Below are 21890 nucleotides of genomic sequence, written 5' to 3' on the forward strand. Positions count from 1 at the left end.
CCTTAGATATCCACTCACAAGCTTTTAAGACCCCAGGTGCTACTCACAAAAGGTAAATGATTCTTAAAGGTTTAAACAAACATAAATAAGAAAGGTTGGTCCACAATGGGTTACGATAAGGCATAGTTTTGTGTCCATTTCCTAAATTTCCAATTTGATAATATGAAGAACAACCATCTACTATTCTACCACTTTCCCAGTCTTAGTCTCCCAAAAGAAACTCTTACCTTTTCATACATACTACCATACCATTTGGGTCTGACTCAGTACAGCATTCCTTATTTTTATGTAAGAATAAAATAATATATAGGAGATGCTTTGAAGGGAGCTGCTACATAAATGTAAGATAATATATATGCACTCAGGTGACAGGAACTACATTTACAGACACGCTTCTGGAATAAAAAAAATTAAATCTGGAATCTCAGTACTGCCAGCATTTCTCCCAGGGCCAGAATTCATTTAGTGTCCTGTTAAATCAAAGGGTGGCCCACTGCAAACCGTGGCTTGCTTTACCAGCTGGCGCTAACACAGATTGATGCCTATGTGCAATCACATTGAATCTGGCACTGGGCTTCCTGAAATTTATAATACAGAATGGAAACGTTTTATGTGCTGCAACTTCCCACCCCCTTTAAGGCAATAACTCACCAGGTAGAAATATAATTCACTTAGCATTTTTTAAGTTTATACTTTTAAAACATTTTTCTGGGCTAAAGGGCCACTGAAATGGAATCTATAAAATGGAACTTGTTAAAAAATATCATGTAGACACTTGACAGGAGTAATTTTTGATTATCAACGAAGGCCACGGGAATAAAGAAGTATACTATATTATTTTTGTGAAGTATGGCAAATGGAATATTAAAACATAGAAATAAAATGTAAGGCCTTGCGATATAAGTCAAAATTCAAAGTCTGGTAAAGATTTTCTATTCTCTGCATTTTCTTTTGTTTTCCCAAAGAAAAAAGAATAAGGCATGTACATTGGAAACATTGAAATCTGTCATCTAACAATAAATGATCCATTCTTTTTGATATAGAATACTTTGTTTTGAAGTCAAACGATATGAACTCAGAACCTGATTCTGTTAACAATAAACCTCATCAATAACATAGTTTTGGCCAAGTCACAATCTCCCTATGAACCTTGGCTTCACCACCTTTAAAAAGGGGCTAAGATCTCTCTCTGCCTATATTACATAACTGAGATAAAGTATATGAAACTATTTTGTAAACTGTGATATTTTATGTAAAAAATGAGGTATTTATGTAATTATATCTACCTCAAATGTAACTTCATCAAGGTTAGTGATCAACTGATAAATTCATTTTTGTACATGTATATGTGGCACCATTTATAATTCCATAAAGAAAACACCTGCCACATACTACTTTATCTTGATTTGCAACCATTTCACAGACTAGCAATTACGTCTTTTGAGGTATGTATCATCACTAATCTCTAATTCAAAGACCTTTTTTCCACAAAATGGTATTTCTTCATATACACTAATTAATATTTTCTCTTGTCCTGTACAGCACATGAAACAAAAGCTGTAAATGGTCCTATTCTTTGTTAACCTGGTTTAGTTATCACAGACTATGGCATGAGCTCTGTTCCAGCTCTTGATCTAGCTTCTTGCGTGACCTCAGCAGGTTACTAAATCTTTTAGAGCTTCACCTTCCTCATCCATAAAATGGGGTGAAAGCCCCCAACCACCCATGGCTGTTGTGAGATTTAAACAAGAAGATACATATAAAATGCCTAACAGGAGAGTTACATGCTCAATAAATATTAGTCTTCTCCTCTTACGACTTTTTGGTTTCTTTAGCTCAACCCAGGAAAATAAAAATAATAAAAACAAAATAGCTAATAAAATAGCTAACCCACAGACAACTTAAACATACAAACAGGTGCTAGAGCACCTCCTGGCTCCTACTGCAGGAGCCTCCTGCCTTTCAGCTCCTTCTCCCTGGAGACCGCAGACAATCTGTATCCACATCTCCCTGTCCTTCACCAGCCCTTTGCCAGCCTCCTCAACCACACCCATCCCCTCATGGTGACTCTCTGAAGGATCCTGCAGCAGCATCCCAGAGTCAGAATTAGTCACCACTTCCTGTAAAGGGGAGAGACAGAGAAGAAGATTATTACTAAAAATAATGGCAGGGGGAGTAACAAGAGCAATGATAATGAAGCTAATGTGTTGAACGCGTTCTATGTGCTGGGCACTTGGATCCTGTGTGAAGTGCACATTTTTTACATTAGAAGATTAAGCTCAGAGAGGTAAAGTCAGGGCGTACAACTTCAAACAGATACAAAAAAAACAAAAACAGTTGCTGTCGAGTCAACTCCAACTTAGGGCAACCCCATGTGTGTGGGAGTAGAACTGTGCTTCATAGGGTTTTCAGTGGCTGGTTTTTTGGAAGTAGACTGCCAGGCTTTTCTTCCAAGGCTCCTGTAGGTGGATTCAAACTGCCAACCTTTCACTTAGTAGTCGAGCGCTTATCCACTTGCACCACCCAGGGACTCCTCAAGTATATACAGGGGCCAGTGAAATGAACGCAATAGGCAGAGTGAAAGAAACAAGAATGGGGGTGTGGGGATTGGACTCAACAGTACCTTCATGAAAGTCTCAAATGGACAGTCCTGACCTTATCTGTGAGTGAGTTTGAAAGGAGACTATGTCTGTCATGTAATTTTAAACTTGTGCACCATTATCCAGACCATACCACTGGCATCATTCCACAAATTAAATTTTATAAATCCTAGAATTAACTCATAAATAACAGAATGTTGTATGTATATGAAAACATTAATTTTAAAAGAAAAACAAGATACACAAAACATTGTATAACCCTATTTTGTAATTTCTTCATTTTTATTTTACTAGGAACCTGAAATAATCAGAGAGGCTCTGTGGGTGATGCTGGGGAACTAGAAAAGTATATGGCAGCTGTAAAAGGGCCAACTGCTACCCAGACATGGCCAGCCGTGAACAAGGAGTAAGTGACTCACTCAGATTCCCTGAGTGGTGCAAATAGTTAATGTGCTTGGCTGCTAACCAAAAGGTTGGGAGTTTGCGTCTTCCCAGAGGCACCACAGAAGAAAGGCCTGGCAATCTAACTCCAAAAAAATCAGTCATTGAAAACTCTATGGAGCACAGTTCTACTCTGATGAACGTGATACAGCCATGAGTCAGGGTTGACTTGGCAGCAACTTTTTTTTGTCTTCAAGTGGCTCACTCAGGGTCACCCGTCTTGCAATTTGTGAAGACAGGATTCTAAGTCAGACAGCCTGGCTCTGCAGACTTTGCTCTCAACTATAGTGCCCCACGTCTTCACTTCATTCACAAGACAGACACGTCAACAAAACCAAGAAGAGAAGTAGAAAAGATGGCAAATTCACTTGTGCTACTTCTTAACCAAATAAGACAGACAATGATCTATCTTTATCTTTTACATGTAGCATGGTTTAGGCAGAAAACGCCCAAATCAGATAATATAAAGCTATCTTGGTTTGGAATCCCTGGGTGGTGCAAATGGTTAAGCCCTCAACTAAGAACTGAAAAGTTGGAGGTTTGAGTCCACCTCAGAGACAGGCCTGGTGATCTGATTCTGAAAAATCAGCCACTGTAAACCCTATGGAGCACAGCTCTATTGTGACACACAGGGGGTTGCAATCGACTTAATGGCAACTGCTTATCTTGGCTTAGGACAAATAATTATCCAGAATGGACAACCGAGGCAATTTTTTTTTTCTTTTAATAACAGACTTTATGTTTTAGAGCACTTTCAGGTTTACAAAACAACAACAACAAAAATTTAACTCGCTTGTTATGTCCTTGGAGTCTGATTATTCTGGAGATAGTCAACTGCTGCCATTGCACCCTTTACATACAAGAGTTAAAAGATCTGACGTGACAGTTAAAGTCGTTTGCCCATCTCCAGAACAGCAGACTTCCCTCTCTAGATTTGTAATAGTTTACTCTATAACAAGATAGAAGGTTTATATAGCAGATTTTGCACATGAAATGAATTACTAATACACAAAGGTCTAAAGAATTAGAGTGTATGCACACATCCGTAATACTAAAAAATGAAAACAATCACTTCAGAACAGTGGTTATCCACGAGTTCTGCAAAAAGAAAAATATCTCCAATGAAATGAGCACACAAAGGGCAACATAAAAAAAAAAAAAAAATAAGACAGTCAGAAATTAAGCAACTAGAAAACAAAGTTGTCACTTGCGAAGAGTTAAGTTTGAGGTCTTAACACAGAGTGAAGAACTGAATCTAATTAGTTAATGCAAGCATTACAAAGTATTTAACGCTTTGGGATAAGTCAGTAGTCACTCAAGGGATATCAAAAAGTAAAGAAGTGATGAATAAATGAATGAATGAATCAATACAGCAACCAATGGCTCAACCAGAAAGCTAACAAGTGAGCTTTTTAGGTTGAAGAACCAAGTGACCTGCTCCAGGCTCAATATAAAAATCACGAAAAGGATTAAAGACTTACAAAATGATTTGTGAAATTAAAAAAGTTTTCCATTAAAATTATTATGACAAGATTGAAAGGATTCTTGCTAGATCCTTTGTCTACACTGAGTAGAGCCACCCCATCTGATCTTCACTCTCTTCTGCCCACCTCTCTTCCCCTGGAGCATCTCGCGGATAGCTCCCATGCTTCTCAGCTTTCACAAAACAGGTTACTGTGTGGGGTGAGTTCTACTCTCATTCTTTCTCTCTAGGTGCTCAACGACTAACTGCTTCTTCCCTGCCAAAAGGGTGGGGTTGGGGTGACCTCTGTGCTTAGGCTGTTTCTGAAGAGCCCATGTTTCAGAACACAAGCCTCTAAATAGCCAAAGTTTAACAGTACTAATCAACCATGTGTGCAATTTTTCATTCTGTTATATATAAAGTTGCCATGAGTCAGAGCTGACTTGACAGCAACTAACAACAACTACATGTGATTGTGTGTGTGTGCATATGTATATACACACAGACATGTATACACATAGACATACATACTTATGTGCATGTACCTAACATTAACTGAAGAGTTGTACTTACTCCCAGCACTGGGCTAAATTCTTCATGTAGATAATTTGGTAAAGAAGAGGATCAGTGAAAAAGAGGGAGACCCTCGATGAGATGGATTGTACCCTCAATGGCTACAATAATGGGCTCAAACATAACAACAATTGTGAGGATGGAGCAGGACCAGGCAACGTTTTGTTCTGTGATACATAAGGTTGTAAGCCGACTTGATGGCACCTAACAACAACAACAACAATTCTTTTAATCCTCACAACAACTCTCTGAGGTGGAGGCTAATATTACACTTATTTTACAAGAGACATAGAAGGTAAAAAAAAAAAAAAAAAACTTGTCCAAAGTCACAGAGCAAGGAACTGGGGTACTGAGTGAGGAATCCAAGTCTAGTGATTAAGAATGAAATAATTAACCTCTACACTCTGTTATTCACACTGTGTTCTTCAGGGTTGCTGGGAGTCGAAATCCAACCCCACTACATACACCAACAACATTCTTCTGTTTACATTTTAAAAATGTTTTAAACCTTTAGATAATTAGGAACCAATCGACAGAGTGACAATAACACAAAAGAAGATGAACTAGACACTTATAATCAGGGACTTAATCAACCAAAAAAAGACCCCTAGGTTTCCTTTTGTCTGTCTCAGTAAAGAAAGTATTTTTCTTTAGCTTCTCAATAAAGAAAAGGATTAAGAGATGTAATAGAAAGGATTTTTTTTATTGGACTATCCATTCCTCCTTAATTCTATTCATTCTTGAAAATCCAATTTTGGGGTGGTGGGAGGAATTCTCAATTTATGACATCACCTACTCTCTAAATGGGATTAATATTTGTTTCTATCCTTCAAAAGTATGCTAGAAAGAATACATATGGTTCTCATTTATTATAGTGAGAAAAAAAAAAATGCTACTGATTACCAGTACACAAAGTAGGACGCTAAGCCAACACACCTTTCAACTTCAGGTATATGTAGCATTTCATATACCCCTACCATAGGCTCTTGGACTGGTATAGAGGTCTAAACCTAAAACACTTTCTTTGTTGCATACCTAGTTGACCAATGTGATTTCCTTTTCCAAAGACAATTGCCAGATAAGAGGTCCCATGAGTGTTAGAAGCCAAAAAACAAGAAAGGATTCTGTCAAAATGAAACTATGGTGCACTTAGGAAAGAGAACCATGCAGAAACATACAACTGTAATGTTCAGCTCATAAGACAACGCTGCCTTCAGTTAGTCAAGTTGCTGCGAGTGAGAAAATGCAAAAGTGGGACAGAATACATCACATAGCCACCAGGTACAATCCCAACTCTGAAATCACCTTTAGGCCGCTTAGTCTGGGGCTGTTTCTCTATTCTGAGGTTTGGTCAAGATACCTGCCTTTCCTTCCCCTTCTACCAATAACCAAAAACCAAACCCAGTGCCGTCGAGTCGATTCCGACTCATAGCGACCCTATAGGACAGAGCAGAACTGCCCGATAGAGTTTCCAAGGAGCGCCTGGCGGATTCGAACTGCCGACCTTTTGGTTAGCAGCCATAGCACTTAACCACTACACCACCAGGGCCTCCTACCAATGCAGGCCTTTTATTCACTTCACTAAAAATTAATTCTTCCAGAAAAATAATATATACGGGAAGGAAAAGCAAATGAAATTTCAGTTAGTCAAGTTGTTTTTTAGAAGGAGAGACTGCATGCAGGCTGAAATTTTTGTCCAAAAAGAGATTTTGGGATTTGAGCAGGATCAGACGAGATTTCAATCATGTGTATTTCACCAGTAGAGTTAACTACAGATGTCGGGGGAGCTTCAATATGCTTCAGTTAAGAGAAACCATTTTTCCTAGGAAGCAAAAGCATACTACACTGGGTCTGTACTACGGGAACTGGCATCAAGGAGACATTTTGGGACCAACCAGGGGAGCAACAGTTCCTAGTCTGGCCACAGATATTTGGTCAGGAGCCAGTCCTACCCAGATATGTTCCCGATCTGAATGGCTTCATTGTTTAGGAACTGCAGTGTTTCAGGGTTCATTCTTCTGACTTCTAGTCATATCCAAGGGATCTCATCTAATTTGTGTCCTTAAATTCATGCGGACCATCCCCAAAATTATATCTGCAGCCCAGACCTCTCTTCTGAACTCCAGATTCTAATACCTAATTGCATTCTTGACTTGGATATCCAAAACTCAACTCATAACTGACTCCTCCCCTCCCCCATTTTCCCTTCCTACTATGTTCTGCATCCTTCTAGTTGCTTAGTACTAAAACCTCACGGTCAACCTTGATTTTCTCATCCCTTCATCTAAGCTACCACCAACTCCTATTCTACCTTTGAAACAGTTCTAGAATCTGATCTTCATTTGCACCTCCACCACTACCATGTTGGATAAAACCACCATTATCTCTTACCTGTATTATTATAATGGTATCTTAACTGGACTCTTTGCTTCCACCCTTGACTCCTACCCACTTCAGGCTACTCTCAATACGGCAGCCAAAGAGCACCTTTGAAAAATAAGTCGGCGTATGTCATGCCTTTGTACAAACCCTTCAATGTCTTCCCATCTGTATTAGTTTCTCATTGCTGCTGTAACAAATTCCAAAAAGCAGTGGCTGAAAACAACATAAATTTATTCTCTCACAGTTCCAGAGTTCAGAAGTCTGAAATTGAGTCTTATGGAGCTAAAATCAAGGTGCTAGAACCTATATTTCTTCTAAAGACTTCATGGGAGAACCCATTTCCTTGTCTGTTCAGCTTCTGGAGTCTTCCCCTATTCCTTGGCTTGTGGCGGCTTTCTCACACCACTCCAACATCTTGGTTCTATGGTCACATCTCCTACTATTAACACTGAGCCTCCTGCATCCCTCTTATAAGGACCCTTGTGCTTACATTGGGCCCATCTGGGTAATCCAGGAAAATTCCTCCATCTCAAGATCCTTTACCATCTAAGTTAACCTATTCATAGGTTCTGGGGATGAGGACACTGACATCTTTGGGGAACCACTGTTTAGCCTATTGCAGCATCTTTTTCAAAGTAAAAACTAAAGTCCCTACAAGTTCCCATGTGATCTAGTCTCCACTTCCTATCTAAGCTCACCTTTCACAACTCCCTCCCCCTCCCTCACTCTGATCCATCCACACTACAGCCCTTGCTTTCCCTCCACACACAAGCCCGTCTTAGGACCCTCCCTCCCTCCTTTAGGTCTCTGCTTAGTGACACTTCATTATGAGTGAGGCTTTCTCTGATCACTCTGTATAATAGAGCAACAGCCCTCCCCATCCTTTGACACCCCTCCCCCCATTCTCCTTTCCAGGCCTTTTCTTCCCCCAGACCATTTACCACCATCTAACATACTTCTGTGAGCCCTGGTGGTACAGTGGTTAAAGCACTCTGCTGCTAACTGAAAGTTCTGCCGTTCAACCCACCAGTTGCTTTGTGGGAGAAAGATGTGGCAGTCTACTTCTTAGGGTTGCTAGGAGTTGGAATTGACTCTATGGCAATGGGGACATACTACTGACTGATTTATTATCTCTCCATCCCCACTAGCATGTCATCTTCAAAAGGGATGTTCTGACTCTTTTTGTATGCCCAGCAAAGAAAACATGTGGCAGGGGCTCAATAAAGAGTAGTTGAATAAATTAATTTTACATTATTGGAAATGTACCATATTTTCCGTACAAATAGCATGCGCCTTCTACATTTGTTTGCCAACTGTGGCCTCCCCCATGAGGTATTTTCATAAGTGCTGCTATGTCAGTTTTTTTTTTTCTAACACATTGCTGCAGAAAGAAATTTAGCATAGCACGATTACGAAAACACCTTGTTGGGCGAGGGCGCAGTTGGCAAACAAACACACAAAGTGCATGGTATCTGTATAAGAATAAGGTAAGTTCCTTAGGTACAAGACCTGGTCTAAAGTAGGGACTCCATAAATTTCTGAATAAATAAATAAATGAATGGGTGAAAGACAGACTCAACTTATATCTAAGTTTGTACAGGTATACTGACTAACATGAAAGCAAGTGCTTTACTATTTAGGAACCAGATATAATGTATTATTTTGAAGTAATGTATTCAGGGATGCACAGTAAAAGGAAAGCAGCACAATTAGGTATTAAAACTCCAACCGAATCCCTGCCTTTCTTCTGCTGTGTTCCTGTACGTGCTTAGATCTGACAAGTCAGAACTCATCTGGATTCCCTTGTGTGGCCGAAATACTCTTACCAACAAGGCTTCAAGTTCATAAACTCCAAATTTGTTTTTAAAGGAAATCTCAAAGAAATCTCAGAAGAATTTAGCTTGCTTATTCCGATATGTGAAAAATAAATATGCAGGAGAGAGATGATTATCTACGCTTCAAATGCACCCAGAAGCAAATCTGCAGCCAGCGGATGCTGGGGGGGTGCGGGGGGCAGGTATAATAAGCTTCAGGCGCATCAGTACCTAGCTGTTTGCCAGCCAGCCAAAAGCAGCTTCCAACGACCAGCTTTGGAACTGTCTACACATACAAACAAAACGTTCCTATCGTGGCTGGATGTTGGCTGGGGGGAGAGAACCACAGGGACAACCCAAATGGCTTGGAATGGAATAGAATAGCAACTCATGTTGCAAAGGCCATCCTGGCTGCATTGCTAGTCCTAAGGATCCCTGGTGACACAATGGTTAAGTGCTCAGCCGCTAACTGAAAGGTCATGGTTGGAACCCAGGCAGTGGCTCCTTGGGAGAAAGACCTGGCGACCTGCTTCTGTAAAGATTACAGCCTAGAAACCCTACGGGGTAGCTGTCAGTCAGAATCGACTCGACAGCACCGACCAACAACATTCGAGCCCTGCTGCTTACTAACAGCCGGTGCAACTGGCTACATTGGATCATCTCTTCTCCTGCCACCATTTGAAATGGGGGGTGGTGGTGAGCTGGTGTTGTGTTTTGTTCACACTTGGAAACCCAATATCTAGGATTCCTCTTACTCCCACATGGATAAGAGCATTAAAAAAAAAAAAAACTATGCCAATTACAGGAGATATTATAAGTCAAGCACTTATCATAACACCTTGGTGCACTAGTACTTAATAAACATTTGTTGTTGTTGTGTGCCACTGAGTCAGTTCTGACTCATAGTGACCCTACAGGTCAGAGCAGAACTGCCCCATAGGGTTTCCTAGACTATAATCTTCACAGGAGCAGATCGCCAGATCTTTTCTCTCATGTAGCAGCTGGTGGGTTTGAACCGCTGACCCTTTGGTTAGCAGCTGAGCGCTTAATCACCGTGCCACCAGGGCTCCTTTTTAATAAACATTAGCTATTATTTTTTTTATTATTATTAAAACAGTTACTATACCACTATTACATTATTCCTGACTTAAAAAAAAAAAAAAAAACTGTTCAAAAATAAATGATACATTTGTCTTTATCTTAAATTTAGATTTGAAACTGAACCTCCCAGGGTTTTATCATTATTTCCAGCTAAGTGTTGACCTGCAATTTGGGAAATCTGCCACCAGACAGATGTTGAATTTCAGCTTTTCATAGGCATGATTAGCAAAAGTAAAGTGATTTACAGGCTTTCCACTCAAGTCTACTACTGAATAAATAAATATATAAATTTACAGGTGTCTGCAGATAAACAAGAAATAGTATCAGTATAGGTAAGTTATATATCTGTATATAATTTGTTATGATACAGCATAGTGGAAACATTAGACAAATACAACTACGTGCAGTATCTAAATAAGAAAAGCAATGAGTAGGACTTTTAAAAATGTAAATATTCAGGTATGCACAGGTTCAATTATGTATTTTTCTAAGAGATCATCTGATAAAAATAACAATTTAATCTAATGTCCTACATTGCCTCATTGCTTGAAAATTAAATACAAATTTAAAAAAAAAAAAACAACACATTTTTTCCCTTTTTTACTAATCACGCCAACCAAGGAAGCACAACATAATCACCTCATGGGCTTTATTAAATTACCACATTTTTATACAAATAATACATGCCTTCTAGGTTTGTTTGCCAGCCTCCCCTCCCCTCCTGGGGATGGTATTTTTTTTTCCCCCCCGGGAATGGTATTTTTGTAATCACACTATACTAATTTTTTCTACAGCAACATGTAAAAAAAAAAAAATTGGTATAGTGGTGCTTATGAAAATACCTCCTGGGGGGAAGGCATGGTTGGCAAACAAAGATAGAAGGCATGCGTTATTTGTGTAAAAAATGCAGTGCACAAGAATTAAGTTCACAAATGGAGATTCTGATTCAGTAGTGTGGGGAGGAAGGAGGTATTTGTATTTTGCACAAGCTCCCCAGGTATTACTGATGCACACCTATGATTAACAATCATACTGACATATACCTATATTAATAATCACTGTACGAAATCTTTCTCTGACAAGCAGGGGGAAGTGGGGAGGAGAGTGAGACTTTACATTGTTACTCTTACAAATGCTTTTCCTTTAGAGTTGTTCGGGAGAACTTTCTGTGCTGATAGAAATGGTCCACAGCTGCACTTTCCCATAGGGGTGATCACTACCCACATGTGGCTATTGAGCACTGCACAACTGAGGAACTGAGTTCTTTATTTGGATTTTCATTCATTTAAATGTAAAGAACCACATGTGGCTAGCAGCTTCCACAGTAGACAGCGCAACTCTAGATGAACTCTGCCTACTCATAACCTGCCTAACACTTCGCTATTTGAGGTCCTTGTTTCATTAACTCACTCAGTCAACACTCCCTGGGCACCTACTACATGCCTAGCATATGGTAGGCACTGGGAATATAGCAGTGAACAAATATTAAAATGCCTTTATTCTTGTGGCTCCTTACCTTCTGGTCTCTTTAAAGCCATCAGAGTCACCTGAGCAACTGCTTCCTCAAAGAACACTGGGTTAAACGTGTTCTTTAAAATTATGGTATTTTGGAGCAAGTAATTGCAGTTTAAAAAAATGATACAGTTGAATGCAGTTCAAAGAATTGGAGAACACAGAGTTTGCATGAGAAAAGAAAAGTGGATTAATGAAACCTTTCTGAAAGGGAAGTATAATCTCATGAATAAAATTAGTTTGGAAGTTACTTCCAAGGGAGGCCATAAGCCCAACTGGGTCATATGAATGCCCAGAAAAGTATTAAAATTCAGCTGCCATCAGGGTACCAGTTACCAATTGCCATGGAGTCAGTTCTGACAGACAGAGATTCCATGTGTGTCAGAGCAGAGCTGCGCTACACAGACTTGTCAGTGGCTGATCTTTTGGAAATAGATCACCAGACCTTTCTTTCAAGGTGCAGCTGGGCTGCTCGAACTTTCAGCCTTTCATTTAGCAGCCAACTGTATTAACCATTATGTACCACCCAGGGATTCTGCCAAGAGGGTTGTTGTTGTTAGGTGCTGCTGAGTCAGTTCTAACTCACAGTGACCGTATCTACAACAGAACGAAACACTACCTTGGTCCTGTACCATCTTCACAAGCATTCCTGTGTTTGAGCCCATTGTTGCAACCACTGTGTCAAACCAGCTCATTGAGGGTCTTTCTCTTTTCCACTGACAGTCCATTTTACCAAGCATGATGTCCTTCTCCAGGGACTGGTCCCACCTGATAACATGTTCAAAGTACATGAGCCAAAGTCTCACCATCCTTGCTTGTAAGGAGCATTCTGGCTGTACTTCTTCCAAGGCAGATTCGTTCTGCTGGCAGTCCATGGTATCTTCAATATTCTTCATTAACACCATAATTCAAATGTATCAATATTTTTTGGTCTTCCTTATTCATTGTCCAGCTTTCACATGCACATGAGGCAGGAGAAAATACTATGGCTTGGGTCAGGCGCAACTTAGTCCTCAAAGTAACATCTTTGCTTTTTAACACTTTCAAGAGGTATTTTGCAGCAAATTTGCCCAGTGCAATACGTCATTTGATTTCATGGTTGCTGTTTCCATGGGCGTTTATTGTGGATGCAAGTAGAATGAAATTCTTGACCACTTCAATGTTTTTTCTGTTTATCATGAGGCTGCTTATGAAGAATCCCCAGCTAGAACCCATGTAATGATTCCCACTGGAGATGGCATTAGGAGATAGTCAAATTCATGAGTTTTGGTTTGGCTTTGTAACAAATACTTTAAATATTTGGTAAAATCTTTTAAGAGATTTAAAAAAAAGAGTGATGGTTTGATAAAGTTTATAGTAGACACCCAGGATCCAGAGAGCTGAATCAGAATCATCCAGCTAGTAAATGAAAAAGCTTAAATCAGACTCTACCTACTTACTCATCCCAGGCTCTTTTCACTACACCATGCAGGGAGCTGAGGCAGGTCATCTCGCATCAGCAAGCAGCTTCTGAGACACTGGGTGCTGTAGCTACTGAATACAGCATCCAGACAGGTCAAACCAGTAACAGCTGAACACTGGTCAATGACAAATGGGACTAGAAATGATCAGAATCGAGTGTCTTGATGGAGGGTATTTGCCAAGGAAGAGGGTTGTTCAGAATTGTTGCATTTGGGTAATTATTATTAATTAAACCCAGTACCAAGATCGTTGATCAGTAATCTTACCTAGTTCTGGGGGCAGAACGGTCAGGCGGTTCCCCTGAATGTGGAGCTCCTTAAGCTGAGTAAGCTCCCCAATTTCCTTAGGCAGTGAGATGAGGTCGTTATCCCTAAGGCTGAGCTAAATATAAGAAAACAAGGAGCTGTCAAAACAATTTTCACATGAAGAGGTGCCCAACAGAGACCCTTTCCTCTTCCATGCCCTCTCTTCTTCCAAGACCCAACCCTTTCAATTTGTTTACAAAGTGTCCACAGATACACAAGAAACTCTACCAGGAGTACTGGTTCATTCCTGCAAAACAAACCTTACTCCTCAAATTGGCTTGATTCTACTCCTACAAGGACTGCAAGAGCGAATTGATTTTCTAAGAATTTAGATAAATTACTTACTATCTGCAACTTTGTGAGCTTCCCAATATCTGGCGGCAGGATTTCAAAATCGTTGTCACTTAGATAGAGTGCGCGCAGGGTGGCTGCAAATTAAACAGCAGTATATAAACAAGGTGGCATGGAACCCAACCATCTGAGGTCTGATCAATACGAGGGTGTCAGCTTTGATTAATAACCCTGCCTTGGTGAAAAGCCTGTGACATACCTAGGGCTCGGAAAAATAACAAGCAGGTCAAACTTAGATTTACTGGCTTATTGTATGGCTGGTGTGTTCAGGAAAACAGCTATATCCACGAGGACTGACACAATTAACAATTGTGGGCACCAGCAGTTTTTGGCACAGAGTTTCAATGCACTTTTAGAAAAGACAGCTATTTTTTTTCTCTATTACTTCCGATTCACATTTATTACTCCATTTGCATTCAAAGTAAAACAAAGAAAATCACTGTGTCACTTATATCAATACCTAGAACAAAAGGGCTCTTTCAAGTAAATAAAAATACATTAAAGAAAAAAAAGGCTTTCCAGTGATGGGAGCCTTAATTCCTGCTCATTGTTTCCATATCAGACTAATTGCCATTACTGGTTTTCATAGCCTCAAGGACAAAAATAAACAAAAACAAAAGGGGCTAAGTTAATGACAGGGAGTTAAGAGAGCAAAGCATAACTTAAGCAGAATCTCAGTAATCAGGAATTTGTTTACAACATTACACAATGATAACAAGATCCCAAACTACTGAAGGCAACGCCCTAAAGCATCTTCTTATCATCAACCAAAAAGGAGAAATATAATGAAATACTTTCTCTTAAGTTTGTTTTCAGGTGTTTAGTTATATTATAATAGTTTAAATTTGACAGAATTATATGTTAATATATGTAACAAAAACAATTTCCTTAACCAGAAATAATCAGGGCATGAAAACATTTTAGAATTGGTGTCCCGTGCTTAAGAAGGTCTTAGAAAGACAATGTATGTAAGGAAAAAAATTAAATTTCAGCAAGAAATTTGGGTGCACATGAAAGGATAAAGTGTGTTAATTTATGACTAACAATTTCTCAATGAATGGCCATGTACTGGAAAAATAAACTACTTCAGTAATAGTATTTTTTTTTAAGACGCAAAACAAGAATCCTGGCTAGTGGTTTATTAATGGATATTTTTATAAACAATGGATTGGAATATCTTTGGGCAAATGTTCTATAAAAAGTTAATAGCAGTATGAGAAGAAGCAATTTTTTTGGCACAGTCTTTAAAAAGAAAGTCAGGTTTCTTAGCTAAATGTGAGATTTGGTCTCATTTAGGTACATAATCTCTATTAGAAAGTTAATACGATATTACTAAGTCCACTTCAGCCCAATGGTGTCAGATAACTATATATTAAATATACATACTGCTGAGCTATGAAGGAATATTCAAAAGGAATCTGTAAAGAAAAATATATATGCCCTATAATTTCTCCTAGAGTTTGGGCCCGGCAAATAAATTTTACTTTGAGAATGCAAAGTACCATTTTAAAGAGATTTATAGAATTAAAAGTTTCTTACTAAGGTAGAAGAAATTTCCCGGAAGAGAATTTTCATTCAAGTTGTTGTAAGTCAAGTCAAGGACCTCAAGAGCTGGTAGAGAGCCAAATCCTCGAGGCAAAGTGTTCAGCCTATTCATGCTGCGGTTGGGGAAAAAGAAAATCCAAGACATCACACTCAAAGCCTATGTTTACACAATACTTGGAACAACTCTGCACTTCAGGCCTAAGCGTCATGTATGACAGGCTGAAATCGCAAAGGAGCGTATCAGTATTCTATAGCCACTTTATGCTATTCTAATCAGCAGAATAATTTGTTAGAGAACCTGTATGTTCATGAAACATTAGAAAACTTCTTAGCTGTCATTTACTCCAAAGGTAAAGCTTAGTCACTGTTTCACACAGAAACTTAAATTATCACAAAACATCCTTCTAGAGAAAAACTTCAAAACTTCTTTATGAATGCAGTGATAATACCTCAAAACGTACATACTAAGTTTGGTAATTTTCAGAATTCTGTCTTTTGTTTCTTTTATTCCTCCCAATTGAAAGAAAAAAAATTACTTTTTTTTTTTTTTTTTGCTCTGCAACTAACATTTAGAATTATCTCTAATGAAATCTAAGGGAAATTTTTTCTCTCCTATCATTTATCATTTTCCTCAAGATCTTTATTTTTCTTAATGTAGTTCCCTTTGAATATACTCAGAAGCTGATTAAAGGAAAAACTTTAATACAAGTTGACAGATATTGAAAGGTGGGAGGGACTGTGACACTAAAAATAATCCTAGGCATTGATCCTTCTCCATATTAGACACTATCCAGTTCACGCCTCCCAAACAGGCCTCACAAGAAACAGCTAAAAGAAAATGGGGAAAACGAAAGAGGAAAGCGGCTTTCCACCTCTTGATGGGTAAAAAAAAAGCCCAAGATAGATTTTATGCTTGGCAAAGTAACCTCCAAGACTGTTGTGCATATACAATTCTTTATGCCATCTGAGTACAGAAGTATCCTTCATTGAAAGCCATCTTTTTTATATATATATAATTTTATTTATTTTGTTGTTGCTGGGACTATACAAAACAAAACATACACCAATTCAACAGTTTCTACATGTACCACTTAGCAACATGGATTATATTCTCCGAGTTGTGTAACCATATTGAAACCCATCTTAATTCCTTTCCCAGAGAACTAAGAACCTTGTGCAAGCATTGACAATTGCATCTATGCTGCTACCTTATTAAATATAGAAAGCGTCACACAATCAATAAAGCACCGAGAGCCAGAAATGCAAACAATTCCAAAGAGGACAAGGAGACACCCAATATACAGTCACCAAAAAGAAGTTTACAGCTCTGTCCTAAGGCACCCCAACCCAGTGGAACAAAACTTAGCTCGTTATCTTCTTCCCAAACCTGTCTCTGTCCATTATTTCTATTTCAGCTGCCCAAGAGAGCAATCTAGGTTATCATCCGTTTCCATCCATTACTGTCTTCTCAATTTCACCTCCTACATATTTTTCATACACAACCCCGCCTCTGCTTCCACTGCCCCTGCCCCCGTTCTCCTGGAAGAGAATCTGGCCTCCTCACTGGCCGTTCCAGCTCTAGACCTCCCTCCAAACTCTCCTCCACACACAACTTTCTAACAAAAATCTGACCTTACCTCACACCATTACTCCACTGCCCAAATTCTTCAGCGGCCCCTAGGGTAAAATCAGAGCTCCTTTATTTGACACACGGGGCCCTTCATCAGAACTTTTGACTTTCTGCCATTATAGACACTTATTTCTTTATTGGCTATTTACTCAACTATAATGTAAGCTCCAAAAAGGGGATGGCCAGTACCTAGTACAGTACCTGGTTCATAAGGAGAGCTCAGTAAACTGAATGAATGGCTAACAGTCGTGCTTCCCTGTCTAGCGTAGTCTCTGACTGATCCTTGCCTAACACTTTACACTCAGCAACACCAAGAAACTTGTCATTTCTGGAATATGCCATGCTCTATGAGTCAGAATCGATTCGACGGCAACAGTTTTTTATGGGCATAGCTTTCAAGTATGTCAATTTCTCAATCTGGAATACCTGCCCTCTGCTTGTAAGCCTGAGATGTTCTTTCCATGCATCAAGTCTTGGCTCAAGTGCCACCCCCTTGGAGATTTCCAGAATCTCACTTGTAGACCAAGGTGCTCCTCGCCCCTCTGATCCCAATGCCATCCTACAACCTCTACCATATCAGTGACCTAGCTGTGCTGCTCTGCTCTGCTCTCTCACAGCCACCCAGCTCCCCACCCCATGCTTGGAGCTCCTTAGGGCCAGGGACCGTGTATTTTAGCTTTGAATCCCAGCACTAGCAAGGTCCATGATGTAGACTAGGCACTTCTTTCATCGAATAAATGAAGTAATAAAACAACGATGACACTAATAACAGCTAATACTTATATATTATTATAAGTGCCAGATACTGTTCTAGCACTATAAATACGTATGTTATCATTGTTGCTGTTACGTACCATCTGGTCGATTTTGAGTTACATCAACCCGGTGCGACAGAGTAGAACTACCCCCATAGGGTTTTCTTGGCTGTAATCTTTATGTGAGCAGATTGCCAGGCCTTTCTTCCGCAGAGCTCCTGGGTGCTTTTGAACTGTCAACCTTTTTATTAGCAGCCGAGCACTTAACCATTACACCATCAGAATGACTTATACATCTACAAATATTCATGTATAACTAATATAATTAATATTTATATTACAGGAGTTATACATGTATATATAGTGACGAGGGCACTGGGTGGGTATATAGATGTAACATATGTATATTATTTTCTGCTAACTTTTCATACATTCATTAAATGAGCTACATTTATATACATAAATTTCTATACATATACAGATATATTTTACATATATAAATGTACATAAAAAACTTATTTAATAAATACATGAACAAATTAACAGAAAATAATAAACAAATACATGTGGTTTTAGCTTCTTTCTTAGATATAAATTAAGTATTAAGACGTAATAAACTTCAAAACAAAGACATCAGTGTGGATCCTTTCTTTTTCTGCTCTGCCATATGGGTACATAATCTCCAAACTTACAGGGGGAAAAATCCATCTGATCTAAAACGATGTTTCCCCCACCTTTAGACCCCACTTTCCTCAGACATTAGGAAGAAGAATGCTCACAGATCTTAAAAAGGGTGTCATACGGGTGAATCTCAAAATAAGATGACTAACCAAACTCCCTGTGGGACGAATGAACTAAAAATTACTCCATGAATGAAATATTCTTTTCATTATTGCCTCCTATTAAATTGATAAACACTCGGCCAGCGTCTTTTGCCCCTCCATGTAAATCACTAACTTAACTAGAGCATTTAATGGCTATAATTTAGTGAATGTATTACTTCACGTGAAGGATGAAGCATGAGTGGGGCAGTTTCATCTAATAGCTACAATAAGGAAGATGGAATTCAAAGCCAAAGTCAAGTTCCAGGTGGCATCTGTGGGGTCTGATGAAGAGTTCACAGAGTGGGATTCCTTCCTCAGCTCAGCCAGTAACCAGATGGGCCATCAGGACCACATCACTTAACCTCTCGGAAAGGGCTTGGGTTCCTCTCTATAAAATGGAAGCAGTAATGTCTGCCCTCCCGACTCACAATTGTGGAGAGGGTCAAATATCGGCACGATGACTTTGAACACTGTAAAGCAATACACAAATACAAGGAATGATGATTATTCACTGCTCCCTGGTTCTGCAACCTCAGCTGAATCAAAACTCCTCTCTTCACCTTTGTATAAGAAAGACTTAGGATTATAACCTCTCTACTGTGTAAAAGAATTGCAAGAATTAACGAAGCGGTGTTAGAAAATGTATCCTCCCTTCCCTAAGAGGAAGGTGCTTTGTAAACCATTTGCACTTCATAACACAGGGCAAAAAATTAACTGTATTACAACTAGTCTCAACAGTCACCCCTACAGACAGTAATGCTATGCAAATAAGTCTCTTCTTGGTCAGCATAACTGAAATAAAATTTTAATAGAAACAAAATACAGTAAAAAGAAAAAAAAAAAAAACAACTTTCTTATTGCACCTACAATTAGCTTCTCAATTAGCTCTCAAACAAATATGTACCATGCAGGGCAATGAAAGGACATATTAAAACAATAAAACTTTTTTGAAAATCCAAAGCATAAAAAGAAATTAGAAATTAGCACCTCCTATGCACTCCTGTTTTTTTTTTTTTTTTTTATGCACTCCTGGGACAATCTTTTGGAGCCCTGGTGACGAAGTGGTTAAGAGCTCAGGCTGCTAACCAAAAACTCAGCAGTTTGAATTCACCAATAGCTCCTTGGAAACCCTATGGGACAGTTCTACCCTGTCTTATACGGTTCCTATGAGTCGGAATCGTCTCGACAACACACAATGACAACCAACGGCAACATGCAATGATATAAAGGCCATCCCCTGCCCACACTCATACCTCCCCTGCTTCACTCTCTGGCTCTCCTTAGATCCCCCTCCACCAAGACTCACCCAAGGTTCAGGTGTTTGAGTTTTTGAAGGCTGCTGATCTGTGTGGGCAGCTCCTCAATCTGGTTATTAAAAAAGTTGAGCACTTCCAAGTTCTTCAGTTCTGCTATGTTGGGTGGCACAGCTAGGGAAACAGACGTGCTGAGCGTGAGTACAGAAACCTCTCTCCCAGCAAGGAATGCCAGCAACACTTTTTTTTTTCTTTCTTTCAAATCAAAGAGAGATGTAAATCCAATATGACCATGTAATTCACATATAAGTCTCATTAATTCTTTGTAGGTTTTTCTTACGTAGTAACTCACCAACGAGTAGAAGTGGAAGTGTTTTTTCTTGTAAGATTAGATGATTGATTGGCAATATTTGTACCAGATGGGGATGAGGAGGGAGAACAGGAAGTAAGAAAGGGCAAACAAGAAATTTGGGGCCATGAACAAATTATAAGCGAAAATGATAAGCACATACACTTGTAACTGTCATATATTGTCCAGTAAGTCCTGTTGGTTTCTTTCTTTTTCTTTCCCTGGCATCATCATCATCATCAGAAGGAGCGCAAACCCCAGACCCCTCTCTGAATGATGAAACATTGTCAAGCTGTTTAAATAATCCAACATCTGAAGAGCTGTAACCTTCGTTATCCAGTGGTGCTATACACTAATGGGTGGCTTTAACAAACAAATTTATTTTCTCACAGTTTAGAGGGCTAGAAGTCCAGATTCAGGGTGCCAGCTCCAGAGAAGGGCTTTTTCTCCTCTGTCAGCTCTGGAAGAAGGTCCTTGTCTCTTTTGAGCTTCTACTCTTAGGTGATCTTCATGTGGCTTGGCATCTCTTTTCCCCCATCTTTGCTAGCTCACTTGCTTGTCTAATCTCTTTTATATCTCAAAAGAGATTGTCTTAAAACACATCCTATACTAAACCTACTCAAAGGCACTGGGTGGGTATGGGTATATTAAACCTGCCTCATTAACATAACAAAGACAACCCACTCCCAAATGGAATTATAACCGCAAGCATAGTGGTTAGGATATACACCACATATTTGGGGGTGGGGACACAATTCAGTCCTTAACAGCTGTCCTCTCAGCAATCCACTAAATCACAATAACTTAAATTGAGCCTTAAATGATGAAATATTCAACCTAGCCAGTTTCTGATGTTGGCCTCTGGAGTAATGCACCTTGATCGATACACACACACAGGTTACATCAGATTTGCAACAGATCAATGCACTGTTATTATACAGAAATATGAAAAACCAACTCAGTTGCATGACATGAATACTGGCGTCCAGATCAAAGGTTAAAATTAACAACCAGACCTGTGATATTCCTCATCCCTAGAGCACGTACTTGTAAATGCAAATTTAAAGCCAAAGGCATCTTTTACCTCAAAAGTACTAACTCTAAACTGGTAGGAAAAACGCTTTCAGTAGATTGCAATTCTTCAATCCCATTCGTAGATTCAATTTTTCCACAAACACTTGTTACTGACGATGAGCTTTGGTCCACGTAAACTCTAATACCAAGACTCTTCAGATGACCCGGCGCTATTCAAGCCTCACCTCAAAAGCAGAGACACCTTTGCAGAAAACCACTACGAAGGTGTATATGAAATTTCAAACGTGCATCTAAAATATTTAAGCATACAGCAGTTCCAACAACTCCAATTTAAAAGCCCCTGTGGAAATAAATGCAAAGAGAACAAGCAGACTGTTCTCTAGAGTTCTGAGTCATAATTTTCAGTTTTATGAAATGTCTGATGTATCTATGACCTGGTTTCTTTTTGAGGGAAGTCTTGGTAAGAGGGAAGGGAAATGCTTTTATTGTTGGAAGGT

At 39.2% G+C, this 21890-nt stretch overlaps 1 protein-coding gene across 6 annotated transcripts in view; it reads right to left on the reverse strand.

Moving 5' to 3' along the window:
- Positions 1–21890, reverse strand: part of RSU1 (Ras suppressor protein 1) — a 249856-nt gene that overhangs the window by 164525 nt on the left and 63441 nt on the right. For all 6 annotated transcript variants that reach the window (XR_010321956.1, XR_010321957.1, XR_010321955.1 and 3 more), the window contains 4 exons: positions 20063–20183; positions 15542–15660; positions 13997–14079; positions 13613–13727 (listed from right to left, as the gene is read on the reverse strand). Coding sequence is in view for 3 of the 6 variants with exons in the window: in XM_010590702.3 (XP_010589004.3) it covers positions 13613–13727; positions 13997–14079; positions 15542–15660; positions 20063–20183 (438 nt within the window). In the remaining 3 variants the exon portion in view is untranslated. The remainder of the gene's footprint in view (positions 1–13612; positions 13728–13996; positions 14080–15541; positions 15661–20062; positions 20184–21890) is intronic.

This window comes from Loxodonta africana, chromosome 4 (genome assembly GCF_030014295.1).
Source record: "Loxodonta africana isolate mLoxAfr1 chromosome 4, mLoxAfr1.hap2, whole genome shotgun sequence".
Classification (NCBI taxonomy): domain Eukaryota; kingdom Metazoa; phylum Chordata; class Mammalia; order Proboscidea; family Elephantidae; genus Loxodonta; species Loxodonta africana.